Source organism: Procambarus clarkii, unplaced genomic scaffold (assembly GCF_040958095.1).
Source record: "Procambarus clarkii isolate CNS0578487 unplaced genomic scaffold, FALCON_Pclarkii_2.0 HiC_scaffold_275, whole genome shotgun sequence".
Lineage (NCBI taxonomy): Eukaryota > Metazoa > Arthropoda > Malacostraca > Decapoda > Cambaridae > Procambarus > Procambarus clarkii.
The window spans coordinates 87,750-109,665 of record NW_027189308.1 but is presented as its reverse complement, the minus strand read 5'-3'; the positions used below and the strand labels follow the sequence as shown (position 1 = coordinate 109,665).

Sequence of the window (21,916 nt, the reverse complement as noted above, 5' to 3'; positions counted from 1 at the left end):
TGCTGGTGGTGTATGATGCTGGTGGTGTATGGTGCTGTTGGTGTATGATGCTGGTGGTGTATGGTGCTGGTGGTGTTTGATGGTGGTGGTGAATCTGACACTGTCATATATATATATATATATATATATATATATATATATATATATATATATATATATATATATATATATATGTATATATATATATATATATATATATATATATATATATATATATATATATATATATATATATATATATATATATATATATATATGAGGGGTACCACCTCTGGTGCAAGTGTAGGGACCCATAGCCTCGGAGAAGAAAATAAAGAGTACTCAGAGAAGACCTTGTGGATCCTCACTGAACACTTTCATATTTTCTTCTCCTACCACCCTTATTCTTTTGGTATGTGTGTATATTTATCTAACTTTATTTGAAAACACGTCATTACACAAAAAAAGTTACAATATTGATTATATATATATATATATATATATATATATATATATATATATATATATATATATATATATAATTTTTTTTTCTTCCAATAATATAGTATTCGCTTGAAATTAACAGCCTGGTCAATCAGGCTGTTGGATTCAACTCCTCTCAGTTTTGTTATACGAGTTACAGCATGGTTAATCACATCCAAAATTAAAGTTATTTCCAGATGCAGTCCTAAAATTTTTAACATTGCTCTCACTAGTGTTAATGTAGATTATTTCATAATTTAAATAATATATTTAATTACTGTAGTACATTTTAACAACAATTTAACTTATAATTTTTGCAGCATAGGTCATTTGAATATAAGTATTTTATTAGAAACTATTTCCTTCTGGTCTTCAAGGAAAATTCTTGAGGAGATGCACAAACTGCAAACAATGTGTGCATGTCCGAAGCAATGTTTGCAAGTTCTGCCAGTGTGACTTCCGAAACAGTAGAGAATTAATGAAGAAAGAAGAGGAAGCCCGTTTTCTACTTAAAGGCAAGAAGGCTTTAGAACGAAATACAGCAAGCCGGGTTCTACGAAGGATTGAAAATCAGGTATTGAAGTTTGTCTACATCTGTTGTATTCATTTGTATTCTTCTTATGCTGAACTTGCTTGATAAGGTATAGAATCAACATGAATAATGCTGTACAGTACTTACATACTATTTGTTTATTTATTTATATACAAGTTAGCACACTGGGATTATGAGAGTACATAGCATTGATGTTTTTACATTCTTGTAAAGCCACTAGCACACATAGTGTTTTGGGCAGGTCCTTAATCTAACAGATAATTTTAAATAGGCAATTTAAAGCTTAAATGGAAAAAATTGGCTGGTACATTGTAAGAAAGTATCACAAAGATTACTATGTACATTAAAGTAAAATTTGAGGGTTATCAACATATAAATTGTAGCATAATTTGAGGAATATTTCAAGGTATAATATAGTAAGATATGCATTCAATATAACAATCATGATATAAGGTGATAGCAATGATTACAATGGAAAAGTTGTATGGTTTAGGCACATATATTCTGGCATTGGATTTCATAAGATACAGTGCGAGTTTAATACACTAGTTAGGAAACTATCAAGAAAAAATTTAGGTACTTTTTGGTTTTATTTTTTAAAATGGCAGAAGTTGGACAGTTTTTAAATTTGTTAGCGAGTGAGTTCCATAGACAAGGTCCCTTTATTTGCATAGAGTATTTACACAGAATAACTTTGACTCTGGGGATATCAAAGATATTTATTTCTGGTATTGTGATTCTATTATGGGTTCTATTGCACATGCCCAGCTATGCTTCAAACATTTATTTTGTTGCATTTTCCCAGATAGTGTTATTGTTTAAATATTATTTGCTTTTCAGCTAACATATCTGCGTGGCTGTGGGTATGAATCAATCGTTATCTATTACAAGAAAGGACCAGCACGGGTGACACATGGTATCCTACCAAACAACGTAATACAAGAAGAGGACAAGAAGATCTTCACCACTAACTTCTTTTTGTGTAAGTAGTTCACATAATATATAAATATATCACCACCTATTATTTTCTCTCATATATATATATATATATACATATGTATATATATATATATATATATATATATATATATATATATATATATATATATATATATATATATATATATATATATATATATATATATATATAATTTCAATTCAATCATCTCTGTCATTGATGTATATGGCAAAAAGTGTGTGGCCCAATACAGCACTATGTCTTAACGTAATGGGTCCAAGGGCCCATAAGGTCTCGACAGCATTAAGGGCCCTTTAGCAAACCAGTGTGCTGGGGCCCCTATGACACCCATGACGTCTTTGTATCATTTCAAGTTTGTACATGTACTTCTTAAGATATGGGCACCATACAACTGCTGCATATTCTAGCTTTTGTCTAAAAAAATCATGAACAATTTATTTATTATTTATCCATGAATGCCAGAACTAAACCCTGTGGTACTCCACTCGTGACATTTCTCCAGTCCAATACATTGCCTCTGATTACTGCCCTCATTTTTCTATCAGTTTGAAATTTTTTAATCCATGTTAGAAGCTTACCTGTCACCCCTCCAATATGTTCCAGTTTCCAGAACAAACTCTTATGTGGAATTCTGTTGAATGCCTCTTTTAGGTCCAGATAGATGCAGTCAACCCAACCATATCTTTCCTGTAAAATTTCTGCGGCTCGATCATAGTAACTGATTAAATTTGTTACACAGGATCTTCCATTTCAAAATTTTTTATTTTTTATTTTTATTTTTTTTCCAGCACGCACAAGGAAGCTTGATGCAGATAAACTTACATTAGGATCAGAAGGTGATAGCGATAATGCCTTGGAAAAAAATCCTGACGAGCTACAAGTGCAGCAGGTGCATAAAGTCCAAAAAGTACCGCAGGTGCAAGAAATTCAACAAGTACAAAAAGTTCCGCAGGTGGAACATTTACAAAAAGTTCCGCCGGTGCAACAAGGGCTACCGTTAGCAATCATTCAGAAACAGCAAGAACTACAAGTAGTAAAATTTGAACCACAGGGAACTACACCAGGAAAACAGTGTAGTAACAACGGAACGGGAATTTTAAAATACCTGAGGAAACAGGTAAAAAGGGACAAACAATAGAAATGGTTCCTTACACCTTATTATTTGGTAGTTTATAGGTATTTTACTTATAATACTTTATATTATGTCTACAGTTTATAATTTAGTTTACAGTTAATTTACTTTTCAACTTCCATATCTTACATGAAGGATTTTTACTGTTTTTCATTTTTAAAACCTTATTAGTATCATTTATAGTTTAGTGTCAATTCACTTATAATACAATATATGGAATAATTTACTAAATTCATTTAACTATAATAAATTTAAATAAACATTTTTACCCCAGGATGAGTTTCAGTCACCCTACCCAAAAAATTAATGTTTCTTTATTACTAATCTTGTGAGAGGTAGCTTATTGTGCAGCCCATACTCATTCTGTGAGTGTTAGTTTATTGTGCACCCCATAGTCATCATGTCACCCAAGCCTGCTGCAGCTGCACCTGAGGGGTGGTGTAGGGAACCATTAGTGTACTATTATGATTTGAGAGAGAGAATGCTCTGTGGACAGAGCATCAATATGGCTTAAGGCATTGAGCTTTGCCTCAAGATGAAGCTTGGGCTGATCTCTGATTTGCTTCTTGGGAGTCTTCATTTACGTGCACCCCATACTCAACCACTTTGTAGTAATTAATTGTGCAACCCATACTCATCCTGTTACCAGTAGTTTGTGCAACCCATACTTATCCTGTGATCCCTATCCCTCTACTTCAAGTCCCTCAAGGGGCGCACGAATTCAGTTTGGCATACTGCATCCTGCCTTCCCATCCCTAGCTACTGACCCATCACAATATTTTATTTTATTTTATTTATATATATACAAGTAGGTACATTGGGGTTGTGAGAATACATTGAATAGTACAGTATTTACAATCTTGTAAAGCCACTAGTATGCGCAGCGTTTCAGGCAGGTCCTTAATCTAACAGATAATTTTAAGTAGGTAATTTCTATCAGAATTGATAAATGATAATAAATACATTGTTTACATACATACATTACAAATACATACATATAAGCTCAAAAGCTTCATTGAAGGTTGTAACAGAACCCATGAGCACCACACCAGAAATAAATACAGTTTTGATATTCCAAGAGTACGACTTAATCAAACTAGAAATGCTCTACAAATCAAGGGACCCAGAATGTGGAATGATCTTCCCAACCATGTTAAAGACTGTACCTCTCTCAACCAGTTTAAGATAAAAACTAAACACTACCTAATAAATTCACTAACCTACCTTACCCCTCTATTGTCAACCCATGTCTGTTATTTTTTTTTTTTTTTTAATCAACACTGTTTGTCAACCTATTGTATTTGTGCTGCTTTTTCAGTCATGTTCCCTCTTTTTTTTTATCTTTATTTGTATTTGTTCTCAACACATTTTATTCTTTATGCTCAATTAGTATTAAGTTCTAGATATTAATGTTTTTCCTGCCCGAAACGCGTTGCGTAATAGTGGCTTTAGGCATTGTATGTACTAGCTCTATCTATATATCGATCCATTAATGTAACATTACTTGTATGTATGTACCTTACCTGAATAAACATATTTATTTATTTATTTATTTATTTATACAAGTTTAACTCTGGGGATATCAAAGAGATATTTATTTCTGGTGTGGTGATAATGGGTCCTATTACATCTGTCCAGGAAGAGTTTCAGAGCAGGATTTGCATTTAAGAACAGAGTTTTGTAAATGTAGTTGACACAAGAGAATTCATGGAGTGAGATTATGTTTAGCATGTTTAGGGAGTTAAACAAGGGGGCTGAGTGTTGTCTGAAAGCAGAATTTGATATTATTCTGATAGCAGATTTTTGCTGGGTGATGATGGACTTGAGGTGGTTTGCAGTGGTTGAACCCCATGCACAGATACCATAGTTGAGATAGGGATAGATTAGTGCATAATATAGAGAGATGAGAGCAGGGTTAGGTACATAATATCTGATTTTGGAGAGTATACCAACTGTTTTAGAGACTTTCTTAGTTATGTGTTGTATGTGGGTACTGAAGTTGAGTCTCTTGTCTAAGAATAGACCAAGAAACTTTCCATCATTGTTATTGCTAATGTTTACATTGTCATCTGAAGCTGAATTGCATTTGTAGATTTGCTTCCAAATAAGATGTAGTAGGTCTTTTCTATGTTAAGTGTTAGTTTGTTGGTTGACATCCATAAGTGGACTTTTTTTAGTTCATTATTAACAACATTACAGTATTTAGTGTATGTGGGTTGGGGTTGGAGTAGATGAGTGTAGTATCATCAGCAAACAATATAGGTTTCAGAATGTTAAGAACATATACATCCGGCCTTCCCATCCCTAGCTACTGACCCATCACAATATACATCCTGCCTTCCCATCCCTAGCTACTGACCCATCACAATATACATGTAGTAGAGTGTTTTCTGTAGGCAATTTTCTAATTATACAATCATATGTTGCCCTCAGCTCTCCTATTTCATACATACTTTTTTTCTTTTGCAAGGGAGTAATTACTACATCTACATTACAATCCTCCCATGGTGGTGTAAATTTTCTCTTGGGCACAGCAATACACTCTGAAATAACATCATACTTAATAACATTAGAACATAAGGTATTCATATATGCTCTTTTCTTCATCATACATTGTTCAGTACTTCCCACCTTTTGAACTGAGAGGACCAATTCATTAGCTCCCCCACCTCTCATTAATCTAATGGCAGAAGCTACATTTATCTCTGCAATTCTATCCCCAATACTCTGCAGATTCAACTCCATCCTGATTTTCTCAATCATAGCATTTCTTGGGCATCCTAAGATAATTCTCATGGCTTCATTTTGTACCTGTGGGAGGTTGGTGCTGGGGTTACTGTGGGAGGTGTACTGTGTGAGGTTGGTGTTGGGGTTACCTGTAGGAGGTGTACTGTGGGAGGTTGGTGCTGGGGTTACCTGTGGGAGGTGTACTGTGGGAGGTGTACTGTGGGAGGTTGGTGTTGTGTACTGTGGGAGGTTGGTGCTGGGGTTACCTGTGGGATGTGTACTGTGGGAGGTTGGTGTTGTGTACTGTGGGAGGTTGGTGCTGGGGTTACCTGTGGGATGTGTACTGTGGGAGGTTGGTGTTGTGTACTGTGGGAGGTTGGTGTTGGGGTTACTGTGGGAGGTTGGTGCTGGGGTTACCTGTGGGAGGTGTACTGTGGGAGGTTGGTGCTGGGGTTACCTGTGGGATGTGTACTGTGGGAGGTTGGTGTTGTGTACTGTGGGAGGTTGGTGCTGGGGTTACCTGTGGGAGGTGTACTGTGGGAGGTTGGTGTTGTGTACTGTGGGAGGTTGGTGTTGTGTACTGTGGGAGGTTGGTGTTGGGGTTACCTGTGGGAGGTGTACTGTGGGAGGTTGGTGCTGGGGTTACCTGTGGGATGTGTACTGTGGGAGGCTGGTGTTGGGGTTACTGTGGGAGGTGTACTGTGGGAGGTTGGTGTTGTGTACTGTGGGAGGTTGGTGCTGGGGTTACCTGTGGGATGTGTACTGTGGGAGGTGAGGTTGGTGTTGGGGTATTCACCTAGTATATCTTGTTTCTGGGTGTACTAACCTAGTATATGTTGCGTGTGTGTGTGTATACTCACCTAGTCTCACCTAGAATATCTTGTGTGTAAGTACTCAACTACTACTCACCTAGTATACCTTGTATGTGTGTATTCACCTAGTATATCTTGTTTCTGGGTGTACTAACCTAGTATATGTTGCGTGTGTGTGTGTATACTCACCTAGTCTCACCTAGAATATCTTGTGTGTAAGTACTCAACTAGTACTCACCTAGTATACCTTGTATGTGTGTATTCACCTAGTATATCTTGTTTCTGGGTGTACTAACCTAGTATATGTTGCGTGTGTGTGTGTATACTCACCTAGTCTCACCTAGAATATCTTGTGTGTAAGTACTCAACTAGTACTCACCTAGTATACCTTGTATGTGTGTATTCACCTAGTATATCTTGTTTCTGGGTGTACTAACCTAGTATATGTTGCGTGTGTGTGTGTATACTCACCTAGTCTCACCTAGAATATCTTGTGTGTAAGTACTCAACTAGTACTCACCTAGTATACCTTGTATGTGTGTATTCACCTAGTATATCTTGTTTCTGGGTGTACTAACTTAGTATATGTTGCGTGTGTGTGTATACTCAAATAGTCTCACCTAGAATATCTTGTGTGTAAGTACTCAACTAGTACTCACCTAGTATACCTTGTATGTGTGTATTCACCTAGTATATCTTGTTTCTGGGTGTACTAACTTAGTATATGTTGCGTGTGTGTGTATACTCACCTAGTCTCACCTAGAATATCTTGTGTGTAAGTACTCAACTAGTACTCACCTAGTATACCTTGTATGTGTGTATTCACCTAGTATATCTTGTTTCTGGGTGTACTAACCTAGTATATGTTGCGTGTGTGTGTGTATACTCACCTAGTCTCACCTAGAATATCTTGTGTGTAAGTACTCAACTAGTACTCACCTAGTGTACCTTGTATGTGTGTATTCACTTAGTATATCTTGTTTCTGGGTGTACTAACCTAGTATATGTTGCGTGTGTGTGTGTATACTCACCTAGTCTCACCTAGAATATCTTGTGTGTAAGTACTCAACTAGTACTCACCTAGTATACCTTGTATGTGTGTATTCACCTAGTATATCTTGTTTCTGGGTGTACTAACCTAGTATATGTTGCGTGTGTGTGTGTATACTCACCTAGTCTCACCTAGAATATCTTGTGTGTAAGTACTCAACTAGTACTCACCTAGTATACCTTGTATGTGTGTATTCACCTAGTATATCTTGTTTCTGGGTGTACTAACCTAGTATATGTTGCGTGTGTGTGTGTATACTCACCTAGTCTCACCTAGAATATCTTGTGTGTAAGTACTCAACTAGTACTCACCTAGTATACCTTGTATGTGTGTATTCACCTAGTATATCTTGTTTCTGGGTGTACTAACCTAGTATATGTTGCGTGTGTGTGTGTATACTCACCTAGTCTCACCTAGAATATCTTGTGTGTAAGTACTCAACTAGTACTCACCTAGTATACCTTGTATGTGTGTATTCACCTAGTATATCTAGTTTCTGGGTGTACTAACCTAGTATATGTTGCGTGTGTGTGTGTATACTCACCTAGTCTCACCTAGAATATCTTGTGTGTAAGTACTCAACTAGTACTCACCTAGTATACCTTGTATGTGTGTATTCACCTAGTATATCTTGTTTCTGGGTGTACTAACTTAGTATATGTTGCGTGTGTGTGTATACTCACCTAGTCTCACCTAGAATATCTTGTGTGTAAGTACTCAACTAGTACTCACCTAGTATACCTTGTATGTGTGTATTCACCTAGTATATCATGTTTCTGGGTGTACTAACTTAGTATATGTTGCGTGTGTGTGTATACTCACCTAGTCTCACCTAGAATATCTTGTGTGTAAGTACTCAACTAGTACTCACCTAGTATACCTTGTATGTGTGTATTCACCTAGTATATCTTGTTTCTGGGTGTACTAACCTAGTATATGTTGCGTGTGTGTGTGTATACTCACCTAGTCTCACCTAGAATATCTTGTGTGTAAGTACTCAACTAGTACTCACCTAGTATACCTTGTATGTGTGTATTCACCTAGTATATCTTGTTTCTGGGTGTACTAACCTAGTATATGTTGCGTGTGTGTGTGTATACTCACCTAGTCTCACCTAGAATATCTTGTGTGTAAGTACTCAACTAGTACTCACCTAGTATACCTTGTATGTGTGTATTCACCTAGTATATCTTGTTTCTGGGTGTACTAACCTAGTATATGTTGCGTGTGTGTGTGTGTACTCACCTAGTCTCACCTTGAATATCTTGTGTGTAAGTACTCAACTAGTACTCACCTAGTATACCTTGTATGTGTGTATTCACCTAGTATATCTTGTTTCTGGGTGTACTAACTTAGTATATGTTGCGTGTGTGTGTATACTCACCTAGTCTCACCTAGAATATCTTGTGTGTAAGTACTCAACTAGTACTCACCTAGTATACCTTGTATGTGTGTATTCACCTAGTATATCTTGTTTCTGGGTGTACTAACTTAGTATATGTTGCGTGTGTGTGTATACTCACCTAGTCTCACCTAGAATATCTTGTGTGTAAGTACTCAACTAGTACTCACCTAGTATACCTTGTATGTGTGTATTCACCTAGTATATCTTGTTTCTGGGTGTACTAACCTAGTATATGTTGCGTGTGTGTGTGTATACTCACCTAGTCTCACCTAGAATATCTTGTGTGTAAGTACTCAACTAGTACTCACCTAGTATACCTTGTATGTGTGTATTCACCTAGTATATCTTGTTTCTGGGTGTACTAACCTAGTATATGTTGCGTGTGTGTGTGTATACTCACCTAGTCTCACCTAGAATATCTTGTGTGTAAGTACTCAACTAGTACTCACCTAGTATACCTTGTATGTGTGTATTCACCTAGTATATCTTGTTTCTGGGTGTACTAACTTAGTATATGTTGCGTGTGTGTGTGTATACTCACCTAGTCTCACCTAGAATATCTTGTGTGTAAGTACTCAACTAGTACTCACCTAGTATACCTTGTATGTGTGTATTCACCTAGTATATCTTGTTTCTGGGTGTACTAACCTAGTATATGTTGCGTGTGTGTGTGTATACTCACCTAGTCTCACCTAGAATATCTTGTGTGTAAGTACTCAACTAGTACTCACCTAGTATACCTTGTATGTGTGTATTCACCTAGTATATCTTGTTTCTGGGTGTACTAACCTAGTATATGTTGCGTGTGTGTGTGTATACTCACCTAGTCTCACCTAGAATATCTTGTGTGTAAGTACTCAACTAGTACTCACCTAGTATACCTTGTATGTGTGTATTCACCTAGTATATCTTGTTTCTGGGTGTACTAACTTAGTATATGTTGCGTGTGTGTGTGTATACTCACCTAGTCTCACCTAGAATATCTTGTGTGTAAGTACTCAACTAGTACTCACCTAGTATACCTTGTATGTGTGTATTCACCTAGTATATCTTGTTTCTGGGTGTACTAACCTAGTATATGTTGCGTGTGTGTGTGTATACTCACCTAGTCTCACCTAGAATATCTTGTGTGTAAGTACTCAACTAGTACTCACCTAGTATACCTTGTATGTGTGTATTCACCTAGTATATCTTGTTTCTGGGTGTACTAACCTAGTATATGTTGCGTGTGTGTGTGTATACTCACCTAGTCTCACCTAGAATATCTTGTGTGTAAGTACTCAACTAGTACTCACCTAGTATACCTTGTATGTGTGTATTCACCTAGTATATCTTGTTTCTGGGTGTACTAACCTAGTATATGTTGCGTGTGTGTGTGTATACTCACCTAGTCTCACCTAGAATATCTTGTGTGTAAGTACTCAACTAGTACTCACCTAGTATACCTTGTATGTGTGTATTCACCTAGTATATCTTGTTTCTGGGTGTACTAACCTTAGTATATGTTGCGTGTGTGTGTGTATACTCACCTAGTCTCACCTAGAATATCTTGTGTGTAAGTACTCAACTAGTACTCACCTAGTATACCTTGTATGTGTGTATTCACCTAGTATATCTTGTTTCTGGGTGTACTAACTTAGTATATGTTGCGTGTGTGTGTATACTCACCTAGTCTCACCTAGAATATCTTGTGTGTAAGTACTCAACTAGTACTCACCTAGTATACCTTGTATGTGTGTATTCACCTAGTATATCTTGTTTCTGGGTGTACTAACCTAGTATATGTTGCGTGTGTGTGTGTATACTCACCTAGTCTCACCTAGAATATCTTGTGTGTAAGTACTCAACTAGTACTCACCTAGTATACCTTGTATGTGTGTATTCACCTAGTATATCTTGTTTCTGGGTGTACTAACCTAGTATATGTTGCGTGTGTGTGTGTATACTCACCTAGTCTCACCTAGAATATCTTGTGTGTAAGTACTCAACTAGTACTCACCTAGTATACCTTGTATGTGTGTATTCACCTAGTATATCTTGTTTCTGGGTGTACTAACCTAGTATATGTTGCGTGTGTGTGTGTATACTCACCTAGTCTCACCTAGAATATCTTGTGTGTAAGTACTCAACTAGTACTCACCTAGTATACCTTGTATGTGTGTATTCACCTAGTATATCTTGTTTCTGGGTGTACTAACCTAGTATATGTTGCGTGTGTGTGTGTATACTCACCTAGTCTCACCTAGAATATCTTGTGTGTAAGTACTCAACTAGTACTCACCTAGTATACCTTGTATGTGTGTATTCACCTAGTATATCTTGTTTCTGGGTGTACTAACCTAGTATATGTTGCGTGTGTGTGTATACTCACCTAGTCTCACCTAGAATATCTTGTGTGTAAGTACTCAACTAGTACTCACCTAGTATACCTTGTATGTGTGTATTCACCTAGTATATCTTGTTTCTGGGTGTACTAACTTAGTATATGTTGCGTGTGTGTGTATACTCACCTAGTCTCACCTAGAATATCTTGTGTGTAAGTACTCAACTAGTACTCACCTAGTATACCTTGTATGTGTGTATTCACCTAGTATATCTTGTTTCTGGGTGTACTAACCTAGTATATGTTGCGTGTGTGTGTATACTCACCTAGTCTCACCTAGAATATCTTGTGTGTAAGTACTCAACTAGTACTCACCTAGTATACCTTGTATGTGTGTATTCACCTAGTATATCTTGTTTCTGGGTGTACTAACCTAGTATATGTTGCGTGTGTGTGTATACTCACCTAGTCTCACCTAGAATATCTTGTGTGTAAGTACTCAACTAGTACTCACCTAGTATACCTTGTATGTGTGTATTCACCTAGTATATCTTGTTTCTGGGTGTACTAACCTAGTATATGTTGCGTGTGTGTGTGTATACTCACCTAGTCTCACCTAGAATATCTTGTGTGTAAGTACTCAACTAGTACTCACCTAGTATACCTTGTATGTGTGTATTCACCTAGTATATCTTGTTTCTGGGTGTACTAACCTAGTATATGTTGCGTGTGTGTGTGTATACTCACCTAGTCTCACCTAGAATATCTTGTGTGTAAGTACTCAACTAGTACTCACCTAGTATACCTTGTATGTGTGTATTCACCTAGTATATCTTGTTTCTGGGTGTACTAACCTAGTATATGTTGCGTGTGTGTGTGTATACTCACCTAGTCTCACCTAGAATATCTTGTGTGTAAGTACTCAACTAGTACTCACCTAGTATACCTTGTATGTGTGTATTCACCTAGTATATCTTGTTTCTGGGTTGTACTAACCTAGTAATGTTGCGTGTGTGGTGTGTATACTCACCTAGTCTCACCTAGAATATCTTGTGTGTAAGTACTCAACTAGTACTCACATAGTATACCTTGTATGTGTGTATTCACTAGTATATCTTGTTTCATGGGTGTACTAACTAGTATCTGTCGTGTTTGTGTATACCACCTAGTCTCACTAGAATATCTTGTGTGTAAGTACTCCAATAGTACTCACCTAGTATTTTAAAAAAGTACTCCAAATAGTACGCACCCTAGTATACCTTGTATGTGTGTATTCACCTAGTATATCTTGTTTCTGGGTGTACTAACTTAGTATATGTTGCGTGTGTGTGTATACTCACCTAGTCTCACCTAGAATATCTTGTGTGTAAGTACTCAACTAGTACTCACCTAGTATACCTTGTATGTGTGTATTCACCTAGTATATCTTGTTTCTGGGTGTACTAACTTAGTATATGTTGCGTGTGTGTGTATACTCACCTAGTCTCACCTAGAATATCTTGTGTGTAAGTACTCAACTAGTACTCACCTAGTATACCTTGTATGTGTGTATTCACCTAGTATATCTTGTTTCTGGGTGTACTAACCTAGTATATGTTGCGTGTGTGTGTGTATACTCACCTAGTCTCACCTAGAATATCTTGTGTGTAAGTACTCAACTAGTACTCACCTAGTATACCTTGTATGTGTGTATTCACCTAGTATATCTTGTTTCTGGGTGTACTAACCTAGTATATGTTGCGTGTGTGTGTGTATACTCACCTAGTCTCACCTAGAATATCTTGTGTGTAAGTACTCAACTAGTACTCACCTAGTATACCTTGTATGTGTGTATTCACCTAGTATATCTTGTTTCTGGGTGTACTAACCTAGTATATGTTGCGTGTGTGTGTGTATACTCACCTAGTCTCACCTAGAATATCTTGTGTGTAAGTACTCAACTAGTACTCACCTAGTATACCTTGTATGTGTGTATTCACCTAGTATATCTTGTTTCTGGGTGTACTAACCTAGTATATGTTGCGTGTGTGTGTGTATACTCACCTAGTCTCACCTAGAATATCTTGTGTGTAAGTACTCAACTAGTATACCTTGTATGTGTGTATTCACCTAGTATATCTTGTTTCTGGGTGTACTAACCTAGTATATGTTGCGTGTGTGTGTGTATACTCACCTAGTCTCACCTAGAATATCTTGTGTGTAAGTACTCAACTAGTACTCACCTAGTATACCTTGTATGTGTGTATTCACCTAGTATATCTTGTTTCTGGGTGTACTAACCTAGTATATGTTGCGTGTGTGTGTATACTCACCTAGTCTCACCTAGAATATCTTGTGTGTAAGTACTCAACTAGTACTCACCTAGTATACCTTGTATGTGTGTATTCACCTAGTATATCTTGTTTCTGGGTGTACTAACTTAGTATATGTTGCGTGTGTGTGTATACTCACCTAGTCTCACCTAGAATATCTTGTGTGTAAGTACTCAACTAGTACTCACCTAGTATACCTTGTATGTGTGTATTCACCTAGTATATCTTGTTTCTGGGTGTTACTAACCTAGTATATATTGCGTGTGTGTGTGTATACTCACCTAGTCTCACCTAGAATATCTTGTGTGTAAGTACTCAACTAGTACTCACCTAGTATACCTTGTATGTGTGTATTCACCTAGTATATCTTGTTTCTGGGTGTACTAACCTAGTATATGTTGCGTGTGTGTGTGTATACTCACCTAGTCTCACCTAGAATATCTTGTGTGTAAGTACTCAACTAGTACTCACCTAGTATACCTTGTATGTGTGTATTCACCTAGTATATCTTGTTTCTGGGTGTACTAACCTAGTATATGTTGCGTGTGTGTGTGTATACTCACCTAGTCTCACCTAGAATATCTTGTGTGTAAGTACTCAACTAGTACTCACCTAGTATACCTTGTATGTGTGTATTCACCTAGTATATCTTGTTTCTGGGTGTACTAACCTAGTATATGTTGCGTGTGTGTGTGTATACTCACCTAGTCTCACCTAGAATATCTTGTGTGTAAGTACTCAACTAGTACTCACCTAGTATACCTTGTATGTGTGTATTCACCTAGTATATCTTGTTTCTGGTGTACTAACCTAGTATATGTTGCGTGTGTGTGTGTATACTCACCTAGTCTCACCTAGAATATCTTGTGTGTAAGTACTCAACTAGTACTCACCTAGTATACCTTGTATGTGTGTATTCACCTAGTATAATCTTGTTTCTGGGTGTACTAACCTAGTATATGTTGCGTGTGTGTGTGTATACTCACCTAGTCTCACCTAGAATATCTTGTGTGTAAGTACTCAACTAGTACTCACCTAGTATACCTTGTATGTGTGTATTCACCTAGTATATCTTGTTTCTGGGTGTACTAACCTAGTATATGTTGCGTGTGTGTGTGTATACTCACCTAGTCTCACCTAGAATATCTTGTGTGTAAGTACTCAACTAGTACTCACCTAGTATACCTTGTATGTGTGTATTCACCTAGTATATCTTGTTTCTGGGTGTACTAACCTAGTATATGTTGCGTGTGTGTGTGTATACTCACCTAGTCTCACCTAGAATATCTTGTGTGTAAGTACTCAACTAGTACTCACCTAGTATACCTTGTATGTGTGTATTCACCTAGTATATCTTGTTTCTGGGTGTACTAACCTAGTATATGTTGCGTGTGTGTGTGTATACTCACCTAGTCTCACCTAGAATATCTTGTGTGTAAGTACTCAACTAGTACTCACCTAGTATACCTTGTATGTGTGTATTCACCTAGTATATCTTGTTTCTGGGTGTACTAACCTAGTACATGTTGCGTGTGTGTGTGTATACTTACCTAGTCTCACCTAGAATATCTTGTGTGTAAGTACTCAACTAGTACTCACCTAGTATACCTTGTCAGACCTTGCCTATACCCTATACAGACCTTGTGTGTGTGTACGATCATATGTGGCATTCTTCCAAGAAAAGGAGTTAGAAATGAAACGGTATAATCAGATCCTTTTATACAACACATTGAGAAAGAATAAAGGTTAAGTGTGGTATCAGTAAGATTTACACACTAGTCCACACTTGCGTGGTGTACAATATGTGTGTGTACAATGTAAGTGGAGGCAGAGTTGGAGGGAGGGAAATGTAGTTGGTGGACCTGTGGTCAGGGTGGCTCCAGAGGTAGGGTGTCAAATTTCAGTGTTTATGGCAGGGTAAGGGAATGGTCGTCGGTGGTCTTGTGATTCAATATTTTCTTGTTGTCGCTAAGTTACACTTTTTCAGGTCTATATAGTACAATGGCCAGTCCTCATGTACCTAGTAATTATGTACCTTAAATTATGTACGTAAATTATGTAATTATGTTCATGTACCTAGTAGCTAGTAGTTATAGTGTCAGTTGGGGGTTAATGGGCCAGGCCGAGCGTGCCTGTGCCCCACAAATATCACCCTTATTGCTGACTAGTTGGTATAACGGCTTTTCCCAAACCTCTCTCTCGCCAGAATTATACTGACATGTGAATATCTTTGGCAGTTGATGAATCCTAAATATAAATAATAAATAAATAAATGTTTATTTAGGTAAGGTACATCCATACAAGAAATTTTTACAAAGATTGGTGGACTTATAGATAGATTCATACATTGCATAACTGCATGGCATAACTGGCAATCCCCTCACAGTGTTCAAGTGAGAACTGGATAAGCACCTCCAAAGGATACCCAAGTATGCCAAGTATGCTGCCCTGAGGAACACCAATGTTGATGGGTAGGGTGGGAGAAATTGAATTATTCACAGAAACATACTGGAGCCTGTCAGTGAGGTACGTAGGATTTTAGGTATTGCAGGGGATACAAGACACTGATCACTGGTCTCCCATTTGGTCCTCATTGCTTTATCTTACTATTATTGAATGTCAATAACCGTATTATGCAATTTCAATTTCTTCTATTGCTTTCTTTATTATGCACCCCATACCCATCCCGTGGGCCGTGGTGTAAAGGATTACAGAGGCACATAATCGGTTCAGGACCTGAACCCTCTAGTTCGTTTAGCTAAGCAAATAACAATGTTTGACGCTAGTTACAAAATTATTAATGTTGTATACACATGTACACACACACTCATACATACATACATACATATATATATATATATATATATATATATATATATATATATATATATATATATATATATATATATATATATATATATATATATATATATATATATATATATATATATATATATAATTATACCAGTATAATCTAATAATATATACTGGTCTAATAAAATAATTAGACCAGTTAATACTCTCACTCGTTGTGTTAGGATATGTTAGCTTGATAAAACTGACTGTTCATTGTTGAGAAATGTGTTAACAAACAATATATCTGACTTATCAAGACTGTAGCTTGCTTAGCAAAAGGAACTTTTTTTAAATTTGGGTTCAGTTTAACTACCGCTCAAGGGATGAGTAATTGGGGCATAATAAAGGAACTAAGCTGATAAAATGAAAGATGGGAAAACAACATTAGAAAGATAAACTCGAGAGACGTTTTCATGTTAACCCGAAAATTATTTGAGGAGCAAGACAGACTGCGGGTCAAGCAATTGGTCTTTATGCTATCGTGATGGGGGATCAGCCATTACACGTGTTAATGACTCTTGTATAGTTGTGTAGTTAAGGACATCAGGGTAAAGGGGTAATGGGCATTGTGGTTGATTGTTCTACCTGGGAATCCTCCACTGTTTTATATCTTATGTATGTATGTATGTACTAACCTAGTTGTGGTTGCAAGGGTTGAACTTTGGCTCTTTGGTCCCGCCACTTGAATACATACACTTTCCATACACTTGAAACTGTGTATGGAATCAGCCTCCACCACATTACTGCCTAAAGCATTCCATTTATTAACTACTCTGACACTGAAAAGTTCTTTCTATAATCTCTCTGTGGCTCATTTGGGTACTCAGCTTCCACCTGTGTCCCCTTGTGCGTGTACCACATGTGTTAAATAAATGTATGTATGTATGTATGTACGTATGTATGTATGTATGTATGTATGTATGTATGTATGTATGTATGTATGTATGTATGTATGTATGTATGTATGTATGTATGTATGTATGTATGTATGTATGTATGTAAGGAGAGAGAGAGAGGGAGAGAGAGAGAGAGAGAGAGAGAGAGAGAGAGAGAGAGAGAGAGAGAGAGAGAGAGAGAGAGAGAGAGAGAGAGAGAGAGAGAGAGAGAGAGAGAGAGAGAGAGAGAGAGAGAGAGAGAGAGAGAGAGAGAGAGAGAAAGAGATGAAGATCGAGACAGAGAAATAGATATAGACAGAGTCAGGGAGAGAATGTTAGACACAGAGACGTATAGATAAGGATATGCAAAGTCAGTGAGAGAATGACAGAGATAGAGCGAGGAAAGAGACAGAGAGATAGGCTGACACAGAGAATGTCAGAAACGAGGAGAGGCAGAGACAGAGGGACAGGGACAGACGGACAGGGCCAGAGGAGGGACGGGGGAACAGAGGGGGAGCAGTGGGACAGGGAGGGAGACAGGGACAGAGAGGGAGACATGGACAGAGACAGAGACAGAGGGACAGGGTCAGAGAGGGGGACCGGGGGACAGAGGGAGGAGAGGGGGGCAGGAGACCAAGAGAGAGGGGACAGAGGACAGGGACAAGGGGACAGAGATGGATAGGGGGACTGGAGGAAAGGGAGGGGGACAGATGATGGACACCGGACAGAAAGAGTGGGCAGGGGGACAGAGAGGTACAGGGGACAGAGAGATGGACAGGGGGACATAGAGGAACAGGGGGACAGAGAGTGACAGGGGGACAGAGAGAGGAACAGGAGGACAGAGAAGAACAGGGGGACAGAGAGAGACAGGGGGGACAGAGACAGGGACAATGGGATAGAGAGGGACAGGGGGACAGAGAGATGGAAAGGGGGGACAGGGGGACAGAGAGGGGGACAGAGAGGGGGAAAGGGATCTGGGACAGAGGACAGAAAATGTGGGCAAGGGGACAAAGTGAGGGACAGGGGACAAAGATGGACAGGGGGACAAAGATGGACAAGGGGGACAGGGGGGACAGGAGGAAAGGGGGGAGATGTATGAGGGGAAATGTTTGCGGAAGATGGAGAAGGGGTATTTAGAACGGTAAGTTAGAGAGGGGGCAACTAAGGCCCATCATTGAAAAACAAATGAGCATCATTGCAATAGCAGGAGCCACGCACATCTTTAGCCTGCGTTGTTGAAACATTGTCAATTAAGCGGTGTCCAATAGCAGTATCTTCGGTATTTAAGCGTTACCTTAAAAAATACTGGAAATATTGAAAGCTATTAATCCAGATATTAATCCCCTTGTGCAACGCACACAAGAGGCAACAGCTTCTAGCTCTACAAGCCGCAATATAAAATAGAGAATAGGCGATTGTTTTCACTCACAGTGTAATAAACCCACGGACCCACCCACCCGCTGAAGCCGTAAATGCCAAGACATTACTTCCGTTTAAAATTAAGCCGGAATAATCCTCAGGTATGTGGAGGATGTGGGAGGCCTTTGATCAACCACCGACTTCCTGCCCCGTCGACGGGGCCATCAGCCCTCAGTGTGCCCTCAGCCAAAATAATGTGAAACATGTATGTGGGTGTATTAAATATTTTAATTTATTATTTCCAAGATTTAGCTGTTAGCTCTTGGACCCCGCCTTTCTAAGCGTCGGTTGTCTAATGTACCGACTCTCGGCCTCTTTTCCTCCATCATATCTAAACAACATATATTTTTATCTAACACACTCACACATCCCCAAGATGCAGCCTTTAGCAGCTTCCTGACTTTCAGGTTCCTATTTACTGCAAGGTGAATAGAGGCATTAGTGTGTGTATGTTTGTGTCTGTGTGTGTGTGTGTGTACGTGTGTGTGTTTGTGTGTATACTCACCTAGTTGTGGTTGCGGGGGGTTGAGCTCTGGCTCTTTGGTCCCACCTCTCAACTGGCAATCAACTGATGTACAGATTCCTGAGCCTACTGGGCTCTATCATATCTGCATTTGAAACTGTGTATGGAGTCAGCCTCCACCACATCACTGCCTAATGCATTCCATCTATTAACTACTCTGACACTGAAAAAGTTCTTTCTAACATCCTAGTGGTTCATTTGGGTACTAAGTTTCCACCTGTGTCCCCTTGTTCGCCTACCACCCGTGTTAAACAGTTTATCTTTATGTACCCTATCAATTGCATTTCTCGCAGCCTGTCCTCGTAACTCATGCCTCTTAGTCCTGGGACTAGCCTATTGGCATACCACTAAACTTTTTCAAGCTTCGTCTTGTGCTTTTTTTTTTTTTTTTTTTTGAGATATATACAAGAGTTGTTATATTCTTGTACAGCCTAGTACTAAGTATATGGTGTTTGGCTAGATAAGAGTAAAACTGCTTGTAGATTAGTTTTTCAAAAAATGTTGACAAGTTAGGCAGGATTGATATAGGTCTGTAGTTGTTAACATCTGTGAGATCACCACATTTGTGTACAGGGGTAACTCGCTTTTTTTAGGATAACTGGAAAGGTTTGGAGTTCAAGTTCAAGTAGCTTTTCAAAAAATGTTGACAAGTTAGGCAGGATTGATATAGGTCTGTAGTTGTTAACATCTGTGAGATCACCACATTTGTGTACAGGGGTAACTCGCTTTTTTTAGGATAACTGGAAAGGTTTGGAGTTCAAGTGACCTGTTGAAGAGCATGAGAATTCTTTGGAGACAATTCCTAACCTATACTTCTTCTCAAGGTCATGTTTTTTATTAATGGGTTTAAGTATTCCCTTTGTAAGCAAGGGATTGTTAAGCCTTTTGGTTATGCTTACAAAAAAGTCACAGGACAGACATTATCAGCAGCAGTTATAAAATTGTCAATAGCAGTTTCATTGTGCAGCCTAAAACTTAACTCCCTTGACTCTAGAGGTATATATATTAGGTTTAGGTTAGGTTTTTTTAATTAAACCAGCCAGGATGAGTGAAGCCATGAAGGGCGTTTTTATTAATTAAAACACCCAAATGTTGGGTGCTTCAGGTGTTGTTCCTCTTGGATGATCTTGTACCTCTCTGTCTCACACCTGTAAGAATGAGTGATATGGTTAAGGGGGAAACAAAGTGCAGGCAAGGCAATGGAGGCCAGTAGTAATCTTAGGGCTAGGATAATTAGAAATTAGAGAAATTAAGTAAGAGAAATTAGCAAGAGAAATCAGGTAAAATTTATTATACTTAACTTTTGTATCATCAGTTTAGTAGTAAATCTTCATCTTCATCATCATCATCTTCACTGTCACAAAGCTCCAGGTAGGGCTCGGAAACATCAACATCCTCTTCCTGGTATCCAAATAAACGCTTTGCATCACTCAGCTTGTCAGAACACAACTTTTGCCCTTGCTTCAAAAGAGCCAAGATTCCACTCTTATTTTTGGTTGATAGGTGCTTCTCTTCAATAGTGTACTTGTTAGGATCCTGTAATATATAGACTATTTAATGGGGTTTAAGACATTTACAAATTTCCCTGAAAATACTAAAGAAATTAGAATAAATAAATAAAGTTTTCGGTAAAAGTTCAAATATATGTAAAACACACCAGTACAGTATATGAAAACCATGGAATTGTCTACCTGTCAAAGTTGTAAATAGCAAGACTTTACTCAAGTATAAAATTCTGCTGGAAAAATGTTTATGAAGAACTGAATTGCAACACACATTTAGGCTGTTAGCTTACCTTGCTTAGATATGAAGGAAAAATTCCACATAACAACTCTTCAGTATGTTCGGTTAAAATCTCTCTCTTATTCTTGTAATATGCGAGATAATGCAGCATTTCTTGAACAGTGTGTTGTTGCTCTTCTCTGGATCTCTTCTGAAGCTCCACATCTTCTACTGCCTTCTTTTTTTGAGCAAGGGACACTAATAAAAGAGGAAAATTATATTTACTGCAAGTAAACTACAACTCAATTTAATGTAATTACAGTTTAGGTACTTGCATTATACATACTATACATAGTTTATTGTGCAGTATCAACCTGATAAAAACCTACGGATTATGATACTGCACCTATTTTACAAACAGTAGTGATGATATTTTACTTCAAAAATAAGTAAAGCTTATCCATTATGCATGCTAAATGTTAGTTATCTTGATAAGGCCGAATTGTAACCCCTGATAAAATGAGATGTAGTTACATACCATTTTGGCTATGATGAGGCAATAAATTGTGCCATGGCAGGATACCTTCTATTGCATCCTTTTCACTGAGAATTTCAGAGTTTTCACTATTGTAGATTTTTATGAAGCCTTGAAGCTTTTTCCTATCACACTCATTTCTGTGCCGGAGTGAAGAGCGCATTTTACTGGATGCTGCAAATAAAGTTTTTTGGCTGAAAGTTTTAAAGTTGTTAAAAAAATTTCCTCAT

At 37.9% G+C, this 21,916-nt stretch overlaps 2 protein-coding genes across 2 annotated transcripts; one reads left to right on the top strand and one right to left on the bottom strand.

The window, feature by feature from the left end:
* The first annotated feature begins 834 nt into the window (after positions 1–834).
* LOC138361279 (uncharacterized) lies at positions 835–3,373 on the top strand. The gene is made up of 3 exons (XM_069320653.1): positions 835–1,036; positions 1,856–1,997; positions 2,783–3,373. The coding sequence occupies exons 1-3, from the start codon at positions 941–943 to the stop codon at positions 3,130–3,132; spliced, it is 588 nt and encodes a 195-aa protein (XP_069176754.1). The 5' UTR covers positions 835–940; the 3' UTR covers positions 3,133–3,373.
* A 17,152-nt stretch (positions 3,374–20,525) lies between these two features.
* On the bottom strand, positions 20,526–21,398 carry LOC138361280 (uncharacterized). Its single transcript, XM_069320654.1, has 2 exons — positions 21,225–21,398; positions 20,526–20,965 (listed from the first exon to the last, which is right to left on the bottom strand). Exons 1-2 carry the CDS (start codon positions 21,321–21,323, stop codon positions 20,741–20,743), a joined length of 324 nt encoding a protein of 107 aa, XP_069176755.1. The 5' UTR covers positions 21,324–21,398; the 3' UTR covers positions 20,526–20,740.
* Positions 21,399–21,916: the final 518 nt, after the last annotated feature.

Coding starts and splice junctions, on each gene's coding strand:
- LOC138361280 (XM_069320654.1), bottom strand. CDS start 21,323: ATGCTGCATTATCTCGCATATTACAAGAATAAGAGAGAGATTTTAACC. Junction 20,966..21,224: donor TTCCTTCATATCTAAGCAAG/GTAAGCTAACAG, acceptor TATATATTACAG/GATCCTAACAAGTACACTAT.
- LOC138361279 (XM_069320653.1), top strand. CDS start 941: ATGAAGAAAGAAGAGGAAGCCCGTTTTCTACTTAAAGGCAAGAAGGCT. Junction 1,037..1,855: donor TACGAAGGATTGAAAATCAG/GTATTGAAGTTT, acceptor TTTGCTTTTCAG/CTAACATATCTGCGTGGCTG. Junction 1,998..2,782: donor CACCACTAACTTCTTTTTGT/GTAAGTAGTTCA, acceptor TTTTTTTTCCAG/CACGCACAAGGAAGCTTGAT.